The sequence below is a fragment of the Pan paniscus genome, chromosome 4 (assembly GCF_029289425.2).
Source record: "Pan paniscus chromosome 4, NHGRI_mPanPan1-v2.0_pri, whole genome shotgun sequence".
NCBI classification, from domain to species: domain Eukaryota; kingdom Metazoa; phylum Chordata; class Mammalia; order Primates; family Hominidae; genus Pan; species Pan paniscus.
The window spans coordinates 143,566,211-143,588,422 of record NC_073253.2 but is presented as its reverse complement, the minus strand read 5'-3'; the positions used below and the strand labels follow the sequence as shown (position 1 = coordinate 143,588,422).

General features: G+C 35.6%; 1 protein-coding gene across 1 annotated transcript; it reads right to left on the bottom strand.

Annotated features, from left to right (window-relative positions):
* Positions 1-17,370: 17,370 nt before the first annotated feature.
* SPINK9 (serine peptidase inhibitor Kazal type 9) lies at positions 17,371-21,773 on the bottom strand. Its single transcript, XM_055112772.3, has 4 exons — positions 21,719-21,773; positions 20,934-20,965; positions 18,782-18,909; positions 17,371-17,720 (listed from the first exon to the last, which is right to left on the bottom strand). The coding sequence occupies exons 1-4, from the start codon at positions 21,771-21,773 to the stop codon at positions 17,675-17,677; spliced, it is 261 nt and encodes an 86-aa protein (XP_054968747.1). The 3' UTR covers positions 17,371-17,674.
* Positions 21,774-22,212: the final 439 nt, after the last annotated feature.

The window sequence follows — 22,212 nt, the reverse complement described above, 5'->3', positions numbered from 1 at the left end:
TATAGGGTCCATAGTAATTAGTTTTATTGAAATACTACCTGTGTTCCTGTATCACCTAATGGTTTTGCAAGCATATTCTAATAACAATGCCAACAATAACAACAACATAAACAACATCATTTACATAATTTGAAATTGTTATATTTTCTAGGTACTTTCCTTCCATATCTGTTAATCTTCATAATAGTTTTGAAAAGTAGGTATCACTAATACCACTTTTACATCTATGCAAGAGGGTCTCCTTTGCCCTAGAGCCCTGTTTTAAAGAGCCTCCCTCCAGGTCTTCTCCATCCATGTCTCTCTCCAAAGTGCTTGGAGCTTGTAGGTCAAGGACATCTGCCCAGCACAAGACTTTAATCCCCTTCTTGTTTATAAATTGGAATCCTAAACTTTTGAATTTGCTTCCTAAGCAAACTTTAACCTGCTTACAGGGCCTATGTAAACTTCTTCTTCAGGTCATCTCCCTCAAGGAAGACTATGTTTCTGATATGCACCTTCTTTACTCCAAAGTATGACCTAAGGGTGAATATTTGCAGTAGTTTGGATGAAGATTGGACTTGCAGGCTTTGGTATGCAGGCCCATGTTCACACTGCTCTTATGAGGCATAACAGAACTGAGTTGGATAGAGATCAGTGGCAGACCAGGAGAGAGACTGATGCTCTGTAGCTAACTTCTCTCATGCTGCTAGATTCCCACAAGAAACACTTAAGGAGTTTGAGAATCTTAAATTTGAGTCTGAGCTTTCATGTTGCAATGAAGACATATTTGCCAAGATATAAGAATAGAATTGTATTTAAACATGTGTTATCTATAAATTTTAAATGGTTTCTAAATACATTGTAGATATAGAATGCAAGAGCTTCCATTTTAATTCTTGCCTGGAGCCCAACACATGTTAGGAATGGGCCTGGATATTACTCTTAACTCTAAAAGTGTGTTAAAAATTCTGAGATAGATACCAAGTAACTTTCTTATGATCATAAAGTGAGACTAAAATTTTTAAAACTGCTTTATTGAAATATGATTGACATAAATATCTGTATATATTTAAAATATAGAACTTAGTGTATTTGAAGATAAATAAGTATATACTTCTGAAATCATCATAACAATTAATGCAATAAATTTATCCAGTATCTCCAAAAGTTTCCTTCTGCCTCCTTTTACTGTGTGCTTTGTTTTCTTTTGTTTTTCCTTTTCTGATAAAAGCACTTAAAATAAAAATCTATCCTCTTAGCAAAATTTTAAATATAAAATACAGTATTGTTAACCACAGGCCCTATGTTGTAGGGTAGATCTTTAAAACTTATTTTGCATAACCGAAACTTTGTACCCTTTGATCAACATCTCCTCATTTCCTTCTTCTTCCATTCCCTGACAACAACCATTATACTCTCTGCTTCTATGAGTTTGGCTATTTTAGTTTATACATGTAAGTGAGATCATGTGATATTTTGTCTTTCTGGGTCTGGCTTATTTTAATTAGCATAATGTCTGCCAGGTCATCCATGTTATTGCAAATGGCAGCATTTCCTTCTTTTTTAAAAGGCTGAATGATATTTCATTATATATGTGGTATGTAGCACATTTTAAAAATTCATTCATTTATTGATGTCTGATAGAACAGAGTAGAGAGCCCAGAAATAAACCCACACATATATAGTCAATTGATCTTTGACAAGGATGACAAGGATACACAATGGGGAAAAGATAATGCCCTTCATAAATGATGTAGGGAAAATTAGATATCAACTTGCAAAGAATAAAATTGGACCCTTATCCCACACCATGTGCACAAGTCAACTTGAAATACATTAAAAAGTTAAATGTTAGACAAAACAATAAAACTCTTAGAAGAAAACATAGGGAAATAGCTTATAGCCATTGAACTAGGCAATAATTGATTGGAAATGGTACTAAAAGCACAGATAACAAAAAGGAAAATAGACAAGTGGAATTAAATAAAATTAAATGGCTGCTACATGGCAAAGGAAACAACAAATTTAAAGGTGACCTACACGATAGGAAAAAATATTTGCATACCATATATCTAATAAGGAATAAATTCCAAAATACATAAGAAACTCCTGTAACTCAATAGTAAAAAACCTAATAACCTGTTGAAAGATGGGAAAAATAACCTGAATAGGCATTTTTTTCCAAAGAGGAACAACTGGCCCACAGGTACGTGAAAAGGTACTCAACATAACTAATTATCAGAGAAATGCAAATCAAAACCACAATGAGATATCATCTCACACCTGTTAGGATGGCTACCATCAGTGAAAAAACAAAAAGAAAAAAGTGTTAGGAAGGATGTGGAAAAGTTAGAACCTGTGTATATTGTTAGTGGGAATGGAAATTGGTGCATCTGCTGTAGGAGAGTTCTCAAAAAATTAAAAATAGGACTACTATTTGATCTAGCTATCCCACTTCTGGATATGTATCTAAAGAAACTGAAATCTGGATCTCAGAGGTATATCTACACTCCCATGTTCATTACAGTATTATTTGCAATAGCCAAGATATGAAAACTACCTAGCTTTTATTTTTTATTAGTCCTACCTTACTTCTGGAGACCTCATCTTATTAAGGACCCTAATATTTTTTTTGCCTGTGGAGAAATCAAGTAACAGTTACACTCTCAGTGTTTTTTTTTTTTTTTTGGCAACTCACTAACATTTATTTCTTTAACCCCATCATCAAGTGTTTAGGAACCCATTATGGAAGGAAGATGAACTATTTTATCAGGCTATTGAATACATGGCTGGGTCCAGTGATATCCTGTGGTGATTTCAGAGTGTGTCTTCTAGAATAATCTTTAACATTTGTTCAACACGTGTTTATTAAATGTGACCTCTAAGTTTGTTTACATTCTATGTTAGGCCACGGGAGCAGGAGATAATTTAGATGCAATTCCACTTTTCAAGAGGTCCATACTCCAGTAGTGGAGTTTTGCTTATCAGCAGACAATTACATTTCAATGTGGCAAATAACAGAAAAATATATAACATTTAGTATAGTAGTGGTATCAAAAATTGAGACAGCAAATATTGTTGGAGGAGAGTGAGCAAATAAGTCATCAAAGAAGAGGTTCTAGCTGAAGGATGGGGAAGCAGTCTTTAGTCACATTTACAGGGTAAGGCCTATGTCTTCCGAAAGCATTCTCCCAGTGTTCCTGGCTAGTGATTGTTTCATCCTCTGATCTCCTGTAATATGTAGAATCTGTTATTTTGTATTTATCCTCTGGATTTTGGTATTATTTATTTCTTTTTGCAAATGACCTGTCTCCCAAATGCAAGTTCCATAAAGTCAGGAACACTTTATGTTTCTTTGTATTGCTAAAGAGTAGCCATTGGAAATTTTCAAGTAAGAAGTAACACAATTGAAATGCTGCTCAAACTCAGTTATTGTTCGTTCAAAAGTATTTATCGATTGCAATTAAATGTAAGGAATTGTATTTAGGTTATATCTTCCAAGTACGTCATATCTTCTCAACTACAAAGAAAACTCAGTAAGGGCAGAAATAATGTTGATGCTGTTCATTGTTTTATCCCCAGATGTCAGCACAATACCATGTATTTAGGAATTGAATGATTTTTGTTTGATGACTAATATATGAAAGAGTTTTAAGGATGATCAGGGCACCTTCCTTGATCTCCAAAAATTATGTATCCAACTAGGGGTGTAAGACAAATTTCAGACCTGGTCTTAGGGATCAAAAATTTTAAAAAGTAGTGGAAAGATAAAAAAAAAATGACCCAATGGAACATGCATGACTTTATGTTGATTCTCTTTCTCTACACTTCAGACCAATCCACTTGGGAGGGTAGGAAGAGTCAGAATCCTAATCTAGGGCAGTTCTCTATGCCATACTTCAGGGGATGTCAGCTGCTGCTGGTAAAAGTACATTTTCTGGTTATCAGAAGTTGAGGCTGCAATCTTCTTATTTATGAAACATTTTCCTTTATTTTTTTCAGGTTTCAGTAAAGAATCTACACAAAGCAAGCAAACCATAGGGTTTATTTCCATGGCCTGGGTTAGAAAAAAGCATGTTTTGGGCTCTTGAGCTGATTCCCATGATTCGCCAAGAGGGAAATTTCTGGCAGAAAGAGACTATTAGCCATTATTTATGACTAAAGTAAATCCAAAAGATATAATTCCATACCAAAATTTTTAGAAAGAATTTCCTTAAGTTCCATTTTATTTAAAAATCAAATTAAGCAGTGCTTAAAATTAAGCATTTTACTTCAAAAGAATTTCCTTTAAGTGCAATTACTTAAAAAGCATCTTACTTAAAAAATAATTTTTAAGCCTTTTACTTAAAAAAGCATCCTTTTCCTGGAAAATAATTGCCTCTTGTGCTCAGAATGCACTGTAAGACATTTTAGAACCTCTTTACCTTCCCATTTGTAAACACTTAAATGCATTAATATGTGCTTCATGAAAAGAAAGACAAATGCTAAATACTAAGCCCGTAAGCATTTTCTTAGCATTACACTTCACCATTATGACTCAGAAGACTCCTTGCAACTTGTCAATTTTAATGGAAAGGACTGCAGCCCAATAATATCTTAGCGACTGATGTAATGTATTAAATAGAAATATCTTTTAATTAATAACTTTTGTCATTATTTTTATTAATTTTTATTTTCAAGGTGATCAAAATAGCTTAGAAGCTTCCTTTTATTCTAGATTATTAGTGTTTTCTCAGGGGGTAGGTAGAGGGTGAGAGGATCTGAATAAACTGCCAGATAAATTTTATGCTTGTTTTTCTTCACAAATATTATGTCTTGCAAATAATTAAAATGAAGGATATGTACTTCTTCAGATTTGACTGTAATTTTATTAACTTTTTGATATAGTACTAATGTGTCTTTTGAGATGATCACTTTGAAACTATTAGAGAATTTCAGTCTATATCATAAATGCTTCATATCCACCTTTGAGGCTTCTAGCACAAGGAAAGTGTCTTAGGTTTAGCAAAACATTTAAACCATTTGCTAATTTTTAACGTATAAGAACAAAAAATCTGAGCTCTTTCTAGCTGTCAGAGCTGTTCAGGAATGTGTTGTGCAAACAGAGAAAGTGAGTTTCCTTTCACTAGAAGTATTTAATGTGGCCTGGTAGACAACTTGGTGGGCTTCCTGGGGAAAGAATTGAAGCAGTAGATTTGATGAGAGGATATTTTATGATCCTCTGGCTCATCTTAGTAACCAGCTTGTGCTATGAGAAAAACAACATAATTTTTCTAAACCTGCTGTACATCAGCAGAATACTGTTCCTTAGAGGGACCATATGACACATTAAATTCTAAAAGAAATCTCTGAAATGAAGTTTACTTTAAAATTTAAGTATAGGAAATAAGCCCTTTATATATTTAACTTTGGAGCAAAAATGTTAATTTTTGGAATAGATTTTGCCTATAGGTTTGTCATCTTTTGTAAATTACCACTGTTAGTGACAGCTTCTTCTAAGAAAATATTTTTATATTTTTAAATGATGGATATTAACTGTTCTGAGCTATTATTTCAGGGATTTGGATTTTTCAATTAAATCTGTCAGACTGTAAGTACAAAAAATCCTGTCTTATCTACCTCCTATGAGATAAATGAAAGAGGCAAATCTCTGTGAATTGCTAACCTTCTCAAAGCTCTTGTTCTTTATAAAATGTGGATCTAATCACATCTATCTCATGTATTTGTAGTGAGGAATAATAAAAGAAATCGAACATGTTTAGGATTGGTATAGTGTGTTACAAACAGTAAGGACTAAATTTTAGTCATTATATTTAGTTTTGTCTTAAGTTATCCACCCAGATGATTACAAAATTTCCATCAGTATTTTTTACTATCCCAGAGTACCTACTCTGAATTTCTAATCAATTGCCAAACATCTCTACTTGAGTATCTTGCAGTATCTGCAGACTTAAGGTGTCCAAAATTTGATTCGTCTTCCTCCTCTCAACCTGCTCCTACCACTTACTTATTCTTCTACATGTTGTGACCCTATTGTTTTTAAGGCACTGGGAAGGGTTCTGAGATTATATAAGACACAATGCTGGCCAAATACCACCACAGACTCTAGTGGAGACAAGAATGACAGAATCTCTTGCACAATGTAAGGCAGCATTGCACATTAAGTAGGAAGGGTTGGAACACATTAAGGACAACAAATTCTGCACCTAGTTTTATAGAAAACTGACTGAGAAGTAATAACATTATCGTGTAAGCAATGGTCCAAACCAAAAACATCAACACCATCCTAAATATTTAAGTTCTCCTAATCATGCATATAAATAGTTTGCCAACTCTTTTTAAGTTCTGTTTCTGAAATTTATCTCCAATCTTCCATGCCCTGCTTTTTTCTCCTGTTGACTAATTTTATTTAGATCCACATTATAATTTCCAAATATCTCCTAACTTTTCTCCTTTGCTCTCTCTCCTCATTCTACCCATCCTCCATCCTCCATAACTCAGCAGAGAGCTGCCCTCTCCTCTCCTTTCTTTTTTTATTTCTCAACATCTCTTCACCTCACTACTATGCAGAGGCAGTATGGTGTAGTGTTTAAAAGTAGAGACTGTGCTGCTAAATTTTTGGTTTCAAATCTCACCTAAACTTGGGCAAATTGCTTAACCTTTATGTGACCTTTTCCTTAGGTAAAATGGGGGAATAGTACCTACCTCATATAGTTGTTTTGAACATTAAATGCATTTATATGAATTAAGCACTTAGAATAGTAGTTGTCGTGTAAAAAAGGACTACATGTATTTTCTATCATTATTTTTACTACTTCTGTCTGGAAAGAAATTTTTCTCAAGCACAGGCCTGCTAGAAACTCCCTATTAATAATATGTATGGTGCTGTGGCTGCAAGATGGAGGCTGACTTTTCCAACACTGTGGAGTGGTCTTCACTACCCCAAGCTACCTCAGGGCTCTTCATAGCGCTAGGAGAGCTCTTGAGTCCCACTACCAAACCTGTACCTACAACCCTCAGACAAATACTTCATTTTAGTTCCAGTCAAATTCTCACTGCTCCCAATTCAAGGTAAAGTACTTTAATCCCTACGATTTGCAGCCTCTCATTGCTTGCTTAGAAAAAAAACTCCTACTTATTGTTCAAAACCAACTTACTCATCATTTCACAAACACTCCTCTGCCACTTCTTTTACAGAATGTATGCATCTTGGGAAAACAAAATGGCAATAGCTGACATTTATCCAACACTGGCCAGCTACCAGGAGCCCTCTGAAAACCCTACATGTGGTTACTGCTTAACTCTTGTAATCCTTTGAGGTAAATACTATAAATTTTCCTAAAGAAAAGGAAACCAAAACAGAAAAGTTAAGTAAAATTTTCAGGATCATATAGCTGTTAATTGATGAACCTATTACTTGAGCCCAACCCTATGACTTTAAAGTCAATAATCTTGATTTGTATGCTTATTTTATATTGTTTTACTTACAAGTCTCAGCCTCAAAGACAACAAAGTGTGATGCTTAGATTGCTTGCCCACTAATTGAAAGTTTTTATTGCCTTATATGAGAATTGTCTAAAATATATTAACAATTTTCACAATGAATCAAAATAGAAAGGCTAAATCATGTTCTTCATCCCTTGATGGGTAAGTAAAGACATATATGACCATTTTGTAATAATACGAGGTAGTTGCTATAATTTGGGTATTTGTCCCCACCCAAATCTCATGTTGAAATGTAATCCCCAGTCTTGGAGGTGAAGCCTGCTGGGATGTGTTTGGATCATGGGGGCAGATCTCCCATGAGTGGTTTGGGCCATCTTAGTGATAAGTGAGCTCTTAGTGATAAGTGAGCTCTTGCTCTGAGTTGACACAAGTTCTGGTCCTTTAAAAGTGTGTGGCACCGCCAGTCCTTTACTTCTACTTTCACCATGTGATGTTTCTGCTCCCGCTTTGCCTTCCACCGTGACTGAAATCTCCCTGAGGCTTCACCAGAAGCCAGGCAGATGCCAGCACCATGCTTCCTATATAGGCTGTAGAATCATGAGCCAATTAAACTTCTTTTGTTTACAAATTACCCAGTCTCAAGTATTTCTTTATAGCAATGCAAGAATGGCCTAACATGGGAGCCCTCCTAGAATTTTTACAATGTGCAAAGGGCTATGTTGAGCTCTTTGTAAGACTTATGGCATTTAAGCTCCTAGAAATCCATTGAGGCAAGTATTATAATTATTTTCATTTTGTAAATGAGGAGACTGAAGTCCAGAAAAAGTCATTTATTCTAGCCACATTGTGACAAAGCTGGGAATCAACAGAATTTTGCCTGACTCTAAAGCCAGTACATGTATGGCTACTATGTTCTATTAACTTCATTTAATAATGATTTGAATCTAAAATACTTTCAGTGAAACCAGCTTTGATATTCAAATGGGTAAATATTAGCTACATAACAAAATTATATGGCATATCAAATATATTTCTGATAGGTGACTCTAAATCATGTATTTTACATGTCGAAAAATATATGAAAGGGCTTTTGATTTTTGAGATGGAAAAATTTATCCCAACTTTTAGATTACATAAAAATAATAATTATATACTACATGTTGTGGAATGACCATTTTCTCTGGGACATACGTTTTACATCTAGAATAAAATAAAAAACCATTTTTTGAAAAAAATATGGTTATTTGCTTCAGTTATTAGTCTGTGCCACTGAAATAGGGTTCTCTTCAAGGCTTTGAATTAAAATAATTATCAGGGTTGATTCGCTCAGCAAGTGTGGGAATGCTATGGTTGCTCTTTGAGAGAGGTTGAGGGGAGAATAGAACACAGGAAAAAGGGCCTTGTCCTGGGAAAGTGACCATCATCATCATGAGAGATGAGTTTAGTAAATAATGCCAGACCATATTTAGTACTCAATAAATATGGAATGGATAAAACCATGATATATTTTTAAACCTTTAAAATCTTCTGTCAGTCACAGATGATGAGTCGAATCAACGTTGATTTCTACTCAATAAAGTAAGAATATTCTGTAAACAAACGGGTCAATAATGGGCTGGGTTTTTGTTGTTGTTGTTGTTGTTGTTTTGACAAGAGAGTTGTTGCATCAAAGCAGAGATTGGATTGTGATCACCTTCAGGGATCCCACAGGAAACTTTCTTATACAGTAAGAAGTTGGGTTAGATGAGCTTTATGCTCCACTCCACTCCTGAGACAATGTGATTCAGTGATTTCTTGATGGAGAGAGAAAAATGCATAACAAAAACAAAAACAAAATAGACTTGCTCATTTTTGAGGTGAAAGAATCTTAGAATTTCTTGGACTCAGGTTCTCAGTTCAGAAGATAAATCAAAGTGGTAGGATCAAGAGAGATTATTGCTTCTATAATTCTGAAAGTGGCTAAAGGTGGAGGCAAAAGAAGTAACCTGCTGTTATTAACCTAGCCCATTAAAGGCTTGAATTATGTCCTAGTTAGATGTGTCATCTCTATTAAGAAATGACTATTTCCCAGATCATGGCACTAGAACAGGTTTAAAATAATGAATCATTGGAAATAATTCCTGTGGAATATTATTACATAATATGACCCAAATTAGTGCTATGTTACATTTGAATGGTACATGAATAATTCTTACTGTGTTCACATATATTATGTTATGTTATTAGACTCACATATAAGTCTGGGGTGGATATTACCATCATCTCCATTTTATAGAGGAGGAAATTGGCCCTTAGAGAAGCTAAATAACTTGCTCAAAATCTCATAACTAGTGAATTTCTAAAATAAGTCTTAAAAATAGGTTCTTGGGTTCAGAACTCATTTTCTACAATGGCACCATTTTCATGTGAGTCTGCTGCAATGATCAGTAAGGCTCTCATCACCAGCTGTCTTGGTTCTCTACCCAGATCCCTCTTCTGGAACCCTGTCAGGTCAAGTTCTACACTGGTCATAAAGCAGAGGAATCCATTCACTGATCTTGGTTGACAAGGCTCAACTAGTAACCCATCTTCTTAACAGAGAATGACTTTGTTAAGAGTGTAGAATTTGGTGGTGCAATAATGGAGATAGGGAGAGAGCTAACTGAACACCTGCTGTGAATCTACCTGTTCTATGTTGGAAGTTTCTTATATAAGTTTCCTTAGAGGGAAGATCAGTAGCGTTCTCAGGCACTAGAATAAGGATCCATGTGTATATCTTAAGAATCAGATGGTACAGAAGCTGGACTGTCCCTGATGCTTTGACCATGATTGCCATATCTCCAAACATGGCTAACTCTAAGAGGCCACATGTATTTTGATGCATCAAGAACCAGAGACCTCCATTGTGTTCAGTCTCAAGGGGCATACTTAGCTAGTGATCATCAACTGCATTGCCATTTCTAAAGGAAGGGCAACATTTGCGCTTCTCACTATGCCAAACATTAGGAAATAACTTAGTTACCAGGAATGAAGATTTTAAGAAAATATTCTTTATTTATGCCCTTTGGCTTTGACTGTGCAAAATGGCATTTTCAAAGAGCCATTCTATGGCTTTACAATAAGACCACTGGCAGTTCCTCTGGCCTTTTGTGTTCATGGGCAGGAAGGCACTCTGTGACACTAATGAACGTAGCACCTACAGCCTGAAAAGGTTGGATTACAGAGAGCTTACTTACATTTATTTCCCTGTAAATCAATAAAACAGCCAGAATCTGTTCAGATGAGCTGCTGTGGGGATAGGAATTATGATGTTGCCTAGGGAACAGAGTACAGCAGTGTTTAAAAGCTTGGGTTCCGGACCCAGTAAATGCCCTTGCCAATCACAATTCCATAATTTCCTATTTGTGTTGAACAACATAGTCTGTCTTCACTGAATCTCATTTTTCACAAGTGAGAAAAAAGAGGACTCATTCATTAACTTATTACTTTTGGTTTTTGGTTTTTTGAACTCCTACTACGTTCATTACTATATTAGGTGTTAGGTATACCCTAGTAAACGTTATGAAACACTGTCTTCAAGGAAGTTTCCAAGCTGGTGACATGAAAAGGTCTGTATTCATAAGGTTGTTTTGGGATTTAAATGAGATTATGATGTAAAGCATTTAGTAAGAACCTGGTATCAGATATTCTTCAATGAATGTTAGTAAACTCAGGAGGCATGCGAGAACTATCTTAAAAATACCAAAAGTGTTCTCAACTAGACTTTTTCTCTGTGGCCCCAAGAGCTACATTTAGGACACATGAGGGGGTAAATAATACATGGTCAATTTAACTTGATGACCTTTTGGTAGTAAAATTCCTCATTAATTACTGCCTCCAGAAATGATGAACTCCTGCTCACTCCAGGGATCCATGAAGTTACATGAATATCTGTTAGGAATCCCATGGAGACAATTGCTGCATTGAGTGTGAGGATTGTAGCCATCAGTATTTTGTACTTTTTAACAGTAATACTAATACTTGTTGAATGCTAATTATGTACCATAAATATTCTAAGCACTTTCATTCATGAAGTTGTTTAATGCTTACACAAATTCTATGAAGTGGGCACAAACAGGATCCCTATGTAACTGAAGAGGAAACTGAATCCCGGAAATTAAACACTTGCCCAAGTTCATACAGCTAGCCAGTAGTGAAGCTGGGAATCTAACCATAACCCAGTATAAAAAATATATAAAAGAGATGCATCTCTGAATTGAAGTTGGAGTAGAGAAGTCTAGTTTGTTGGTCCTGCTTTTTCTTTACTGAGCTGCTGCAGCATACTTGGGAATTCCTAAATTTCCTTAGAATGCCATTTGAGGACCACTGGTCTTCCTCAGTGGTTGTTAAATGCCACTATTACTCTTCCAGTAGTTACTTTATATAAATATTATGTTTACTGCTTGTTTCAGTTATTTTAGGAGGTTATTGTTTGGGAGGAAAGAAAAACAGACCCAAAAATGCAAGTATTCTTGCATTTTAACATTAAGCCAAAGGGAATACAACATTTATTTATTATATTATTGCCAATATGTGAATTTTGTGCCTTTATATAGATAAGGGCTAAAATGATGACATAGTTTCCTAAAAATTGTGGGTGATTTTTGTCTTGCAACAAATAGAATTTCTATTTTGGTTTTTGCTTTATTTTACAATAAATAATTATAAAAAATGTAATTGGTCTGTGATATCTAGAAATCTTTAGATTTCTGAATCACTGGTTCAATATTTAAGGTGTCTTCTTTGACCAAAAGTTTCTGTCAGAAAATGCTCTTGATGCTTTGCTTTGCTCTTCATGGAAGCTGTCACAGAGAAAGTGGAAATATTCACCACAGTTAAGCAACGTAATGCCCTACTCCAGTCTGCATTACATTCTTTGTAAAGTGGGCCCCTATGTGGATGGATTTCCTGGTCAACTTAATATATTTTAGTAGAAAAGTAATTCCCTTGAGGAAAAAAAGTCCTTGTGATCAAAGAGGCCTGAAGATATTAGAGAAGGTGTCTTTAAGAAAATACCTTAAATGCAAATATATTGATGCTTTTCACAAAGCAAATGTTTTCAAATTCATGGCCAATTTATTCCTGAGAACACCTACTTATTTTCTCCTTGTCCTTCTAATCTTTTCTCTATTTCGTCATATATTGTATATACACAATGTATATAATAAATATACAGTTTAAATAATAATGATAATGACAATACACATGCTCATACGTCTTATCAGTCAGTTTACGAAATAGCACGTGGGCTCTATCTTTTAAACTGTTTGTATGCCTCCCTTCCAGCTGCCATTCTTTACTGCTGCTCAGGCTACCAGCTCTCCTCTAATTCTGTTTCCATCTTCCTCTCTTTTAGGAAGGACACTCACGCAACCACAGATTCTAGAAACATTTCTTCATCTGTGGAGGTATTCAGTTGGTTTTGTTCTCTTGCCTTGGCTAAATAATACTGGTCTCTTTTGTAATTTTCAGGCAATGTAGAATTCACTATGGGGCTCTTTGTGCCCTTAGGATATTACATATGTGTTTTTAAATATATTTATCCTAGAGTTGGTTTTGATGTTTTCCCTCACAGTAGAGTTTGTTTTGATGTCGTTTACCCTGACAGTTTAAAAATTACATATATATGTCAGGCGTTGCCTACTATGCGTCAGGCAGAAGAGATGAATATTTATTTGAGACACAAGGATGAACAAGACCCAATTCCCTACTCTTAAGGGGCTCGAAACCAGAAGATATATATATAATTTTATTTTATTTCTAAAAAACACTGAGGATAATTTTTTAAATGTCCTTCCAGAAGCCCTAATGGAGGTTTGTGTCTTCATTTCATTGCAGTCAAGCCTCTCTGCTGACCTCTGTGGCTGTCCCTGTGATTATCTACTCTAACAGGAGGCTCTCAGTGCTGTATCTCAGGATAGGGTCAAGTGGGAGTGGTGGTTGCGATAGCATGGGGTTGCAGAAAATACTAGGAAGTGCCAGAACCTAAATTAGAACCACCCATAGGCTTACGAGGCAAACTTATTACAACTACAGATTTTTGTTATTATATTTTAAATCTACCATTTCCTGTTAGCTAATTACATGCCAGACACAATATTATGTGCTGTATACATATTAGTTCATGCTAATCTGGAAGGAACTGTTATTGTCTCCATTCGAAATGCAGGAACAGAAACTCAAGAGATTAAGCCACTAACTCAAGGCTACTTAGAAGTGGCAAACCTAAATTTGACCCCAGGACTTTCTCTGCCCAAAGCCCCTTAGTTCTTAACCATTATATTCTACAGGCTTCACAGATAATTTTAGTTTGACAGGGAGGACAAGTTAATATCTAAAGGGTGTGGCAGCAAACAGATGGTAGTTCAAGCAATTGGTGGGCCTCAGAGATGTATAAGAAACAACTGGAGCCCAGACAGGCAGCCAAAACAGAAGTAGGGTGGCCAGTGTTTTAAGGGTGTTTGCCACTGGGCTGCCATTCTAGAAGTAGTAAAGTGGAGAAGAGAGAAGCAAGGAGCACAACCTAGAGGTGCAAAGTACCAGAGGACTAGGCTCCTGGGCACATTACAGAGTCAGGGGCTCAGGCTGGGGATGCAGCAGTCACCAGGAGTTTCACGGGCAGGCAGAATAAGATTCAGAAACTGGGCACAAGGATAGAAAGAAACCCAAAGCCAGGCTTACTCTTTGATTAGTCATGCAGGGCTTGGCTGGGTGGGGCCTCAGTTGTTTTAACCTCCACACCTATTTGTGAGCATGAAATGCCTCATGTCCTAGAAAGGAGCACTTCGAGTCTGGCAACTGGGAGTGATGCACCAGTTTCCTGAACTCTCCAGAAGCATCTTGCAGAACTCCAGTAACCTTTTTCCTATTTTTAAGCAGGTGCTCTTAAAAAGCTTAATTTTTTATTGACTGCTGTGTTTGGATTTAGAGTTCTTTTTAAAGGAAGTTCTGAAATATTTCCAGAATGTGTCCATGTGGATGTGTTTTGTTAAGGAACGTATTTATAACTCTGGATTCCATTTCCTTGATCTGCACCCTTATTGTTAATCAACATTCCAAAGTCAATACTTCAGCTTAAAATTGTTCTCTGACAGAGATGAGTTACCTGTTTTACAAGGACTGGTTTATTGGATATAGTAATGTGTGGTTTGCTTAAATGTGAGGAAGAGCTAATTAAAAATGAAACGAAGTGAGATTTCTTAGAATTTGTGTAGGCTTCAGTTCTAGCAACAGGTTTTGGTAATTATTTGTTTTCATCTTATTTTATTTGTATATCTTTAAAAATTTATGGTAATTTTTTTCATGTTACAAATGACAAGGATTTTACGAGGTGGTTTTGCAAGAGATGAAAGGAATGTAATAAGGAATCTTGGGCTGTGGGCTGTGCAAGGTAATGGCCATTTTGATGACTCCTCCACAATCTCCAGAAAAGCATTTATTGCTCTCTATTGTTTGTATGTTTGTGGATTCTTTATAGGGAGCTTGAAGAAGCAGAGTTTGGGTTGATGCAGAATGCAAATAAATATATATTCTAATGTTGGAGCTGGATCGGGAGTGAAGACACTTGACTTCAGAGTTATCTGGGAAAAGACATCATGGTTTCCTTGCTTACTTGTTGACAGAAGCCAAATTCAATTCATTTTAATTTAACTTAGTTAATTTATAAGGTATTAATTGAACACCTATGGCATGCCAACTGCAAGCCTGCAATATGCCAGTGGAAACAGATGGTTACAGAGCTAAAGTGAAAATAATATAAAGTATGCTAATTTAGGAGGACCAAATACATAAGAGATACTTTTTAAAGATAATGACATTAAGGCTGAAAGATGATGTGGAAATTGGTAAGATGGAAAAGTGGGAAAGAGAATTGTAGAAAGAGGGATGAGCATGTGCAAAATTTTAGAGTGCATGGGAGGTTCTGAGAGTGGTGACCAGTCTGGGGCAAAGTGTGGAATGGAGAGAGATGAGTTTGGAGAGTGAGGTGGCCGATATTGATGGGGCTGTAAGCAGTGAGACTCACTGAAGCAACCTTACCAGGGGAATGGATGATGAGGTCTATGTTTAGAAATACCACTCTGAAGGCTGTTAGAAAATGGATTGTTGGAAGTGGGTGGTAGAGAGGATAACAAGGAAGAGTGGTTGGAAAACATGAATTGGCCAACAACTCTTTATGCTGGTTTTCTACATTGCAGTCTCATGTGTTCACTCTGCTTAGAATGATGCTTCTCTCTTTTTTTTTCTTTTCTTTTTCCTGTTATTATTATTATTATTTTTGAGACAGAGTCTCACTTCGTCACCCAGACCAGAGTGCAGGGATGCAATCTCAGCCCATTGCAGCCTTGACATCCAGCCTCAACCTCCCGGGCTCAAGTGGACTTCCCAGGCTTAATTGATTCTTCTGCCTTGGCCACCCAAGTAGCTGAAACTACAGATATATACTACCACACCAGCTAATTTTTTCTATTTTTTGTAAAGATGGCATTTCACCGTGTTGCCCAGGCTGGTCTTTATCTTCTAGGCTCCAGCAGTCCTCCTGCCTCGGCCTCCCAAAGTGCTGGGATTACAGGCGCGAGCCACTGTGCCTGCCTGCTTCTCATTTCTCAACCCCATGGCCAACCTCCCCCAACTCCAACTCACTGCTCTTGCCCACCATTTTCTTTTGCTGACTTCTATCCATCCTTCAGGTTTCTGCTTATAAGTTACCTTCTCAGGGAAGTCTTTCCTGATTACCCAGTCTAAGTCTAGTTTTTTCAAATATATGTATTTAAGATTGATGTATTGTTAACATAGTTCTTCCCCTCTAGACTTAAAGCACCATGAAGAAAAGACTAATGTTTATATTTATTTGCTCTCTGATTCATTTCTAGCAGCATCTGGCAGAGTGAATATTTAATAAATATTTGGTGAAAAGATGGATGAATAAATTCTAGGTTAATATTTTTAATTCCTTTAAAGAGTTTCTTTGAAGAGCACTTTTTTTCCCTCCCTAAATTCCAATCAACAAATTTAAAGAGAGTGTTTTTAAGTAATGTTAGTGATGGTCTTGCATCATTCCGAAAGTTAAAAAAAAAATGTAAAATAGAAGGAAAAGAAAAGAAAAGAAAAGAAACAACAAACACCATTGTACCTGAATTCTGTGGAGGTTAACATGGGTCATTCTGATAGACAGTCTTGTTCCCTAAATCTCTGATGAATTTGCAAGACCAGATCATAGCTCAAAAAGGGCTTGACTACATTTTCTTTTTCTCCCTCTTTATAGATAATATATAGGTAGGTTTTCATATGTTAAATTCATGGGTGACTCTGTTATAATCTAATGAAAATGTTGCTTAATTTCAATTAAATTTACTGAGCATGTTTCTATATCAGTTTTATGCAAGATGCTGTACCAAGCATAGGAAATTTCTTCACAGAATATAAACTCCAAGGTGGCAAGACCATATCTACTCTGCTCAACATTGTATTCTCCAAGGCAGAACACTGACACTGACAAAGTAGGCCTTAATAGATACTTGTGATTGAATATATGCACAAATGGATTACAAAGATTTACAAGGCATATTCTCTGGTCTTTAAGAAACTTATGATATAATAGTAGGATAAGCTAAATTTCAGGTCTCAGACCTGAGATCAAACATTCAAGAAAGAAAAATATCAGAGACGTCAACTAATATGTGAGAAGTTGCACAACTTTATCAACCGTTTTTTTTTACCAGCCACATTTTACAAACATATTCTCTGGTAGGAAACAGTTGGAGAGCAGTCCCAATCCAGAGCAATTCTCAGTGTCTTAAACCCAAGAGACATCTAGCAAAGCAGTGTTTTCTGATTCTTGTGCCTGAAGGGTCTCTATCTGTTCACATTTCATGGATGTTCAATAACTGAGTAATGTACATGGAGTGTTTTCCTAGCCTGGGTAAGAACAGTGCATCAGCTTCAGGGCCTTTAATTTTCTAGTTCCTATTACTAGTCTTAATTGGCCCTTTTTTTCTCCCTAAAATTATCTATTAGACAGCACCCAAAAGTAAAAAACAAATCTAGAAAATTCAACTCAGTTCCCCCCCAAAAAAGAGTCAGGTGCACATTTATTTCCCTTATATCTGCTTTATTCTACAAAGAAATCTACATATGGTGATGAGTAGGCAACGTGGCATAGATAATATGGGAACAGAAATGTGACTCTTGTGAATAGATGCATTAAAAGATATTTTGGACTCACAAGATAGATTTAACATTTTCCAAAATGTACAAATTTAAGTTTGCCGTCAGTTTTCCTGTGGAGAGAATATAGCAACAAATGAGAAATGCTGAGCCCATAGGCGTTTCATTAGCATCCAAACTTCACTAATGAATCCTAAAAATGTATTCAAGTTTCCCCGCTTATTGATGTTTTTAAAAGGAGTGACTGCAATTTAGAAATATTTTTGAAACTAGTGCTGATTATATAAGGATGATGCTCAAATACATCATAATTTATATCCCTGAAAACAGAAATGTTTTAATTTTTTTTTAATTTAAGGGAAACACACACTTAGAAGTCTCTTTTCATAAAAATTGTCATTTTTCTTTTATTAAAAAAAGAACCAGAACAATATGCCACATATGTTAGATGCTCGTTTGTATTTCATCTAATTCATCTATATTTTTTAAAATATTTAAAATGACCCATATGTTTTTATACATTCCAGTATATCATTCATTATTTTATAATTTTTGAACTAATGTTAATATATCTTGGAGATGATTAGTTTATAATCTTTAAACTACTTTTGGCTACCTGATTTTTTAAGTGTAATTTTTACTATAGCACCAACATATATTCTGTTGAGATATAATACTCTGAAACAGAAAAAGTTCTTCAGATTTTGCAGATATTATCCCCGTTGTACCAGGCATTAGGGGGCTCTAACATATCCAAGCCTCGTTGCTAAAGCTGAACAAAAACATGGCTCATTCTACCAGATGTGGATGGGATGCTTAGGAGGGAGGATATTCCTTGTCCCTGGAAATAATCCAGGTGGACTGTGAGACTACTTGGTAACTTTTCTGTAGAGGAAGTTTAAGCAGTAGATTATCAAGTGGAAGTTGAACTAGATGACCATATATTTCCTTTCAACTTGGAGATTTTAGAATTCTCTGATTCACTCTTACTTCCAGAATATGTGGGGATATTGTGATATCAGGGACTCCCAAATTCTACCAACTGGAAGGTTCTGTTTGTTAGAGACAGTATGATATGATTCACATATTCCTTAGGCCCTACATCACACCTTCTAATTTGTCTTAATATATACTTTTACCTTAAATATGAAAAAGAAAACATTTTAATACTTACTTAACTTGAGAACAGAAGAAGCAATCATTTTTATAAGTTTTGCCATCAGATCCACAAATTGGATCATACATGTGATGACAAAATCTCTGTTGTCCTGGTGGTAACTTTTTATAATGACTGCAGTCAACCTGAAAAAACATATTAAAAACCTTCAACTCTTTCAACCAAATCTTTATTATCAGAATTTAGGATTTTTCAAGCAAGCTCAGAGGGCTCTCAATGCATGTTTCTTATTAGAATTGTTGGTTCTCATCTACCCCCTTCAAGACATTTCAAATGTAAAGATGTTTTATGTCAGATATAAAATCATGACTGATAAACATCTTTACCATAGTTGGTTCCCAAATCATACCTTAATGTAAAAATAGATTTTTTTCTCACAATACTGGTTGATGTATCAGTTCTTAAAATACATGGCATATTCTCAAATGCAACCATTCTCATGGGAGTACTCAGAAGTGTGATATATTTTCTGTAGGAATTATCCCACTATTTCTGTCTTTCACTGAAAAAGCTCAATATGAATGCAAGTGTGAAATATAGGGATAACTACTATCATTTTAATGACTAGTACATTACTGACAGATTTTTACTACTAATTATTGGTAACAATTTACTTGTTATATACTTCACCAGCACATAGATGAATGTATCTTAATATTGTAGTTGGGAACCAGTGTTCTAAATTCCTAGAGCAAAGCCTGTGGAAGTAGGTAGGCAATTCCCAAGAAAGGTTTTTCATATTTTTTAAAAAATCTATGAGCATATAGAAGAGCATATAGAGTAAAGTCAAACACATCTGAATGCAAATCCTATGTGACCCTGTAAAAATTATTTTACCTCTCTAAACTTTAGTTTCTTTATCTGTAAAATAAAGATAATAACCACATTGTAGGGTGGAAATAAAAAATATGTAAATGAAAAGATATGTGTACAATGCTTAGCACTACATTGCATGGAAAATATTGAATGAATAATAGGCACAATTTTTTATCTTTTGATTTCTCTTTCAGGTCTACACAAACTCCAGCTGTATACAAAAGACTGCATCTCCAGCTTGTTTTGTCTGAGAGGTCTAGGCATGATATTTTATTAATTGTTGACTATCTCTACTTGAATAGCTTGGAATATACTCAAACTTAAAGTTGAATTCTTCCTTCCCTCCAGATATGCTTCATTAATTAATTCATTCATTCATTCATCAGCTTCCATACACCTCCTGTTTTCGGGCTAAGGTTAGTGGAGCTGATGCAAAGATACGTATGCATGGCATAATGGCAGGAGGACCTTAGAGGCTAGTGCAGCAGAATAGAAACAGCACTGCCTGATGATAAGTATATGCCAGCGTGATTTCACTTCCTCTTCTTGCCTGCTCAAATCCCAGGGAGACAGAGTTTATGTGATACTCAACAATGTGATGGGAAACTACCAAGCTCGTAACTTTCAGTAATCCTTTACATCCTCTCACAGCTACTAAATCATGAAGGATGGCTTGAACTCAGGCCCATCTGACTCCAAAATTTATATCCTTAACCCTATTATTTTCTTTAATAGGTAAAACAGAAGCCTCAAAGACATAAAATAAATTTCCCAGGCCCCAGTGTCACACAGTTAATAAGCAACAGAGTTTAGAGTGGAACTCAAATTGAGTACCAAATAAGATTTTTACTACCACACCTAGATTTTTTCAACAATACTCATTACTGTAACCTGAGTCATGAATGGAAGGCTAAATTAAAGTCCTTATTTTCTAAGACAGAGAACAAAGATACGTGTGACCCATTTAAAAATTATAAGAATCATGACTTGCCCTTATTGAGTTTCACTCTGTGCCAGGCACTGTGCTAAGCTCTTTTCAAATACTATGGCTTCAAGTCTTGGAATAATGTTATAAGTATGTTGCCCATGGCCACGTGATCAAAAACGTGGAATTAAAGACCAGGCCTTTCTAACTTTGTTGCTAGTGTCTCACCACCTTGTTCTACTCTCTCCATTTTAGAAAGATCTGCCTACAATTTTTGAAATAAAACCAGTTTTCATACACATAAAGTAAATATTCAAACATATAGAAATTTAATTACTGTGTAGTATCAAATATTTCCTTACTGATATTGACTTTAAAATTACATAAAAGTAGGATGGGTGTACTGACCATCTGTTTCGTCTGTTTGGCACATTCTATACCTGGAAGAAAAACAAAGACAAGACAATATTAAACTCTGGAAGAACCTAATCTTACTAGAAAAATAATCTTTGATTTATGCTTTAGCTTTCAGCCTGTCATAAAAATGTAAGTCTCTCTTCACAACTGTGTATCAGCATTGTATCAAAGGTTGAAGCTCTTCACACGTATCTTTAAATTTTTTTTCTTTTTTGGAGTGGGAGTGGAATCTAGTCAAAGAAATGGAAAAGATGCCACGATGAATGAGAATTTTGTCTTAATCTTTTCTACTTCGTAACCAGAGCTCAGTAGAGACAGAAGAAATAAGTGAGTCATATTTAGGGAGATGTGCTATTGTGGACAGGTGTAGATGATAGATGTTGGAACAGTGGTTGAAAATTCTAGGGAGGCCAATTTTAACTCAATAATAGAAGAATAGCCCATGGTGCCAAACAATTGATTGTAATGCTTTATGAATAAATGAGTTCCCTGTAAATGGTGACATCAAGTCAAAGCAGAGTCTGGATGATCCTCTCCCTAAAAAATTACACAAAGTATTCTCATGAATAAGCATTTGACTTTAGATGACTGTTAACATCCACTCTACCCCTGAGGTGATGTGATTTAGCGATTTGTTGGTTGAGGCAAAAGATTCATTTTAAAAAGTTTCCCTTATTATTTATGTGATGAATTACATATATCCCAGAATTACATAGGCAGAAGACTGCATGAACTATTAGTACAAGGGCAGGGGCAGTATTATCAGAGATACTCACTGAACATGGTTGCAAGTGTCAGAGCCAAGAGTAGGACAATGGCTGTTGCTCTCATAGTACTGAAGTGGCCAAGGCAGTCAGATGTAGGGAAAAGAAGTGACCTGGTGTCCGTCCAGCTCACTTTGATCCTGCCTTATATATTTTCAAGAATTCCTGCCTCAATTGTGAAATAGCAATTTCTAAGTAGTACAACTCCAGAAAGAGGTCAGAAATGTCTGCGAGCCATGGGGATTCTTTTCTTGTGAAAGACAGGTAATTGCACATGCCATTTTAATAGCTAGTCCCCAAACCCAGGCTGATGGATGAAGAATGAGATGGTAACTTTGCTTTGAACTACAATTACGTACATAATCAGTGGCATTTTTCATTTCATACAATAACTTGCAATAGACAAGCCAGCAATCTTTTGGCCATGGTTTAATAAGTTTTAATTGTTCCTTAATTAAACCATGAGTCATTTGAATTCTTTAATAAAGGCTACAAAAGTGCTGATT

Bases quoted from the DNA above. Each gene is read 5' to 3' on its own strand.
- SPINK9 (XM_055112772.3), bottom strand. From the start codon at position 21,773: ATGAGAGCAACAGCCATTGTCCTACTCTTGGCTCTGACACTTGCAACC. The intron at 20,966-21,718 runs GTGAGTATCTCT...TTTTTCTTCCAG, and splicing joins GACACTTGCAACCATGTTCA to GTATAGAATGTGCCAAACAG. The intron at 17,721-18,781 runs GTAAGTATTAAA...TTCTCTCCACAG, and splicing joins TTCTTCTGTTCTCAAGTTAA to GAAAACTGACGGCAAACTTA.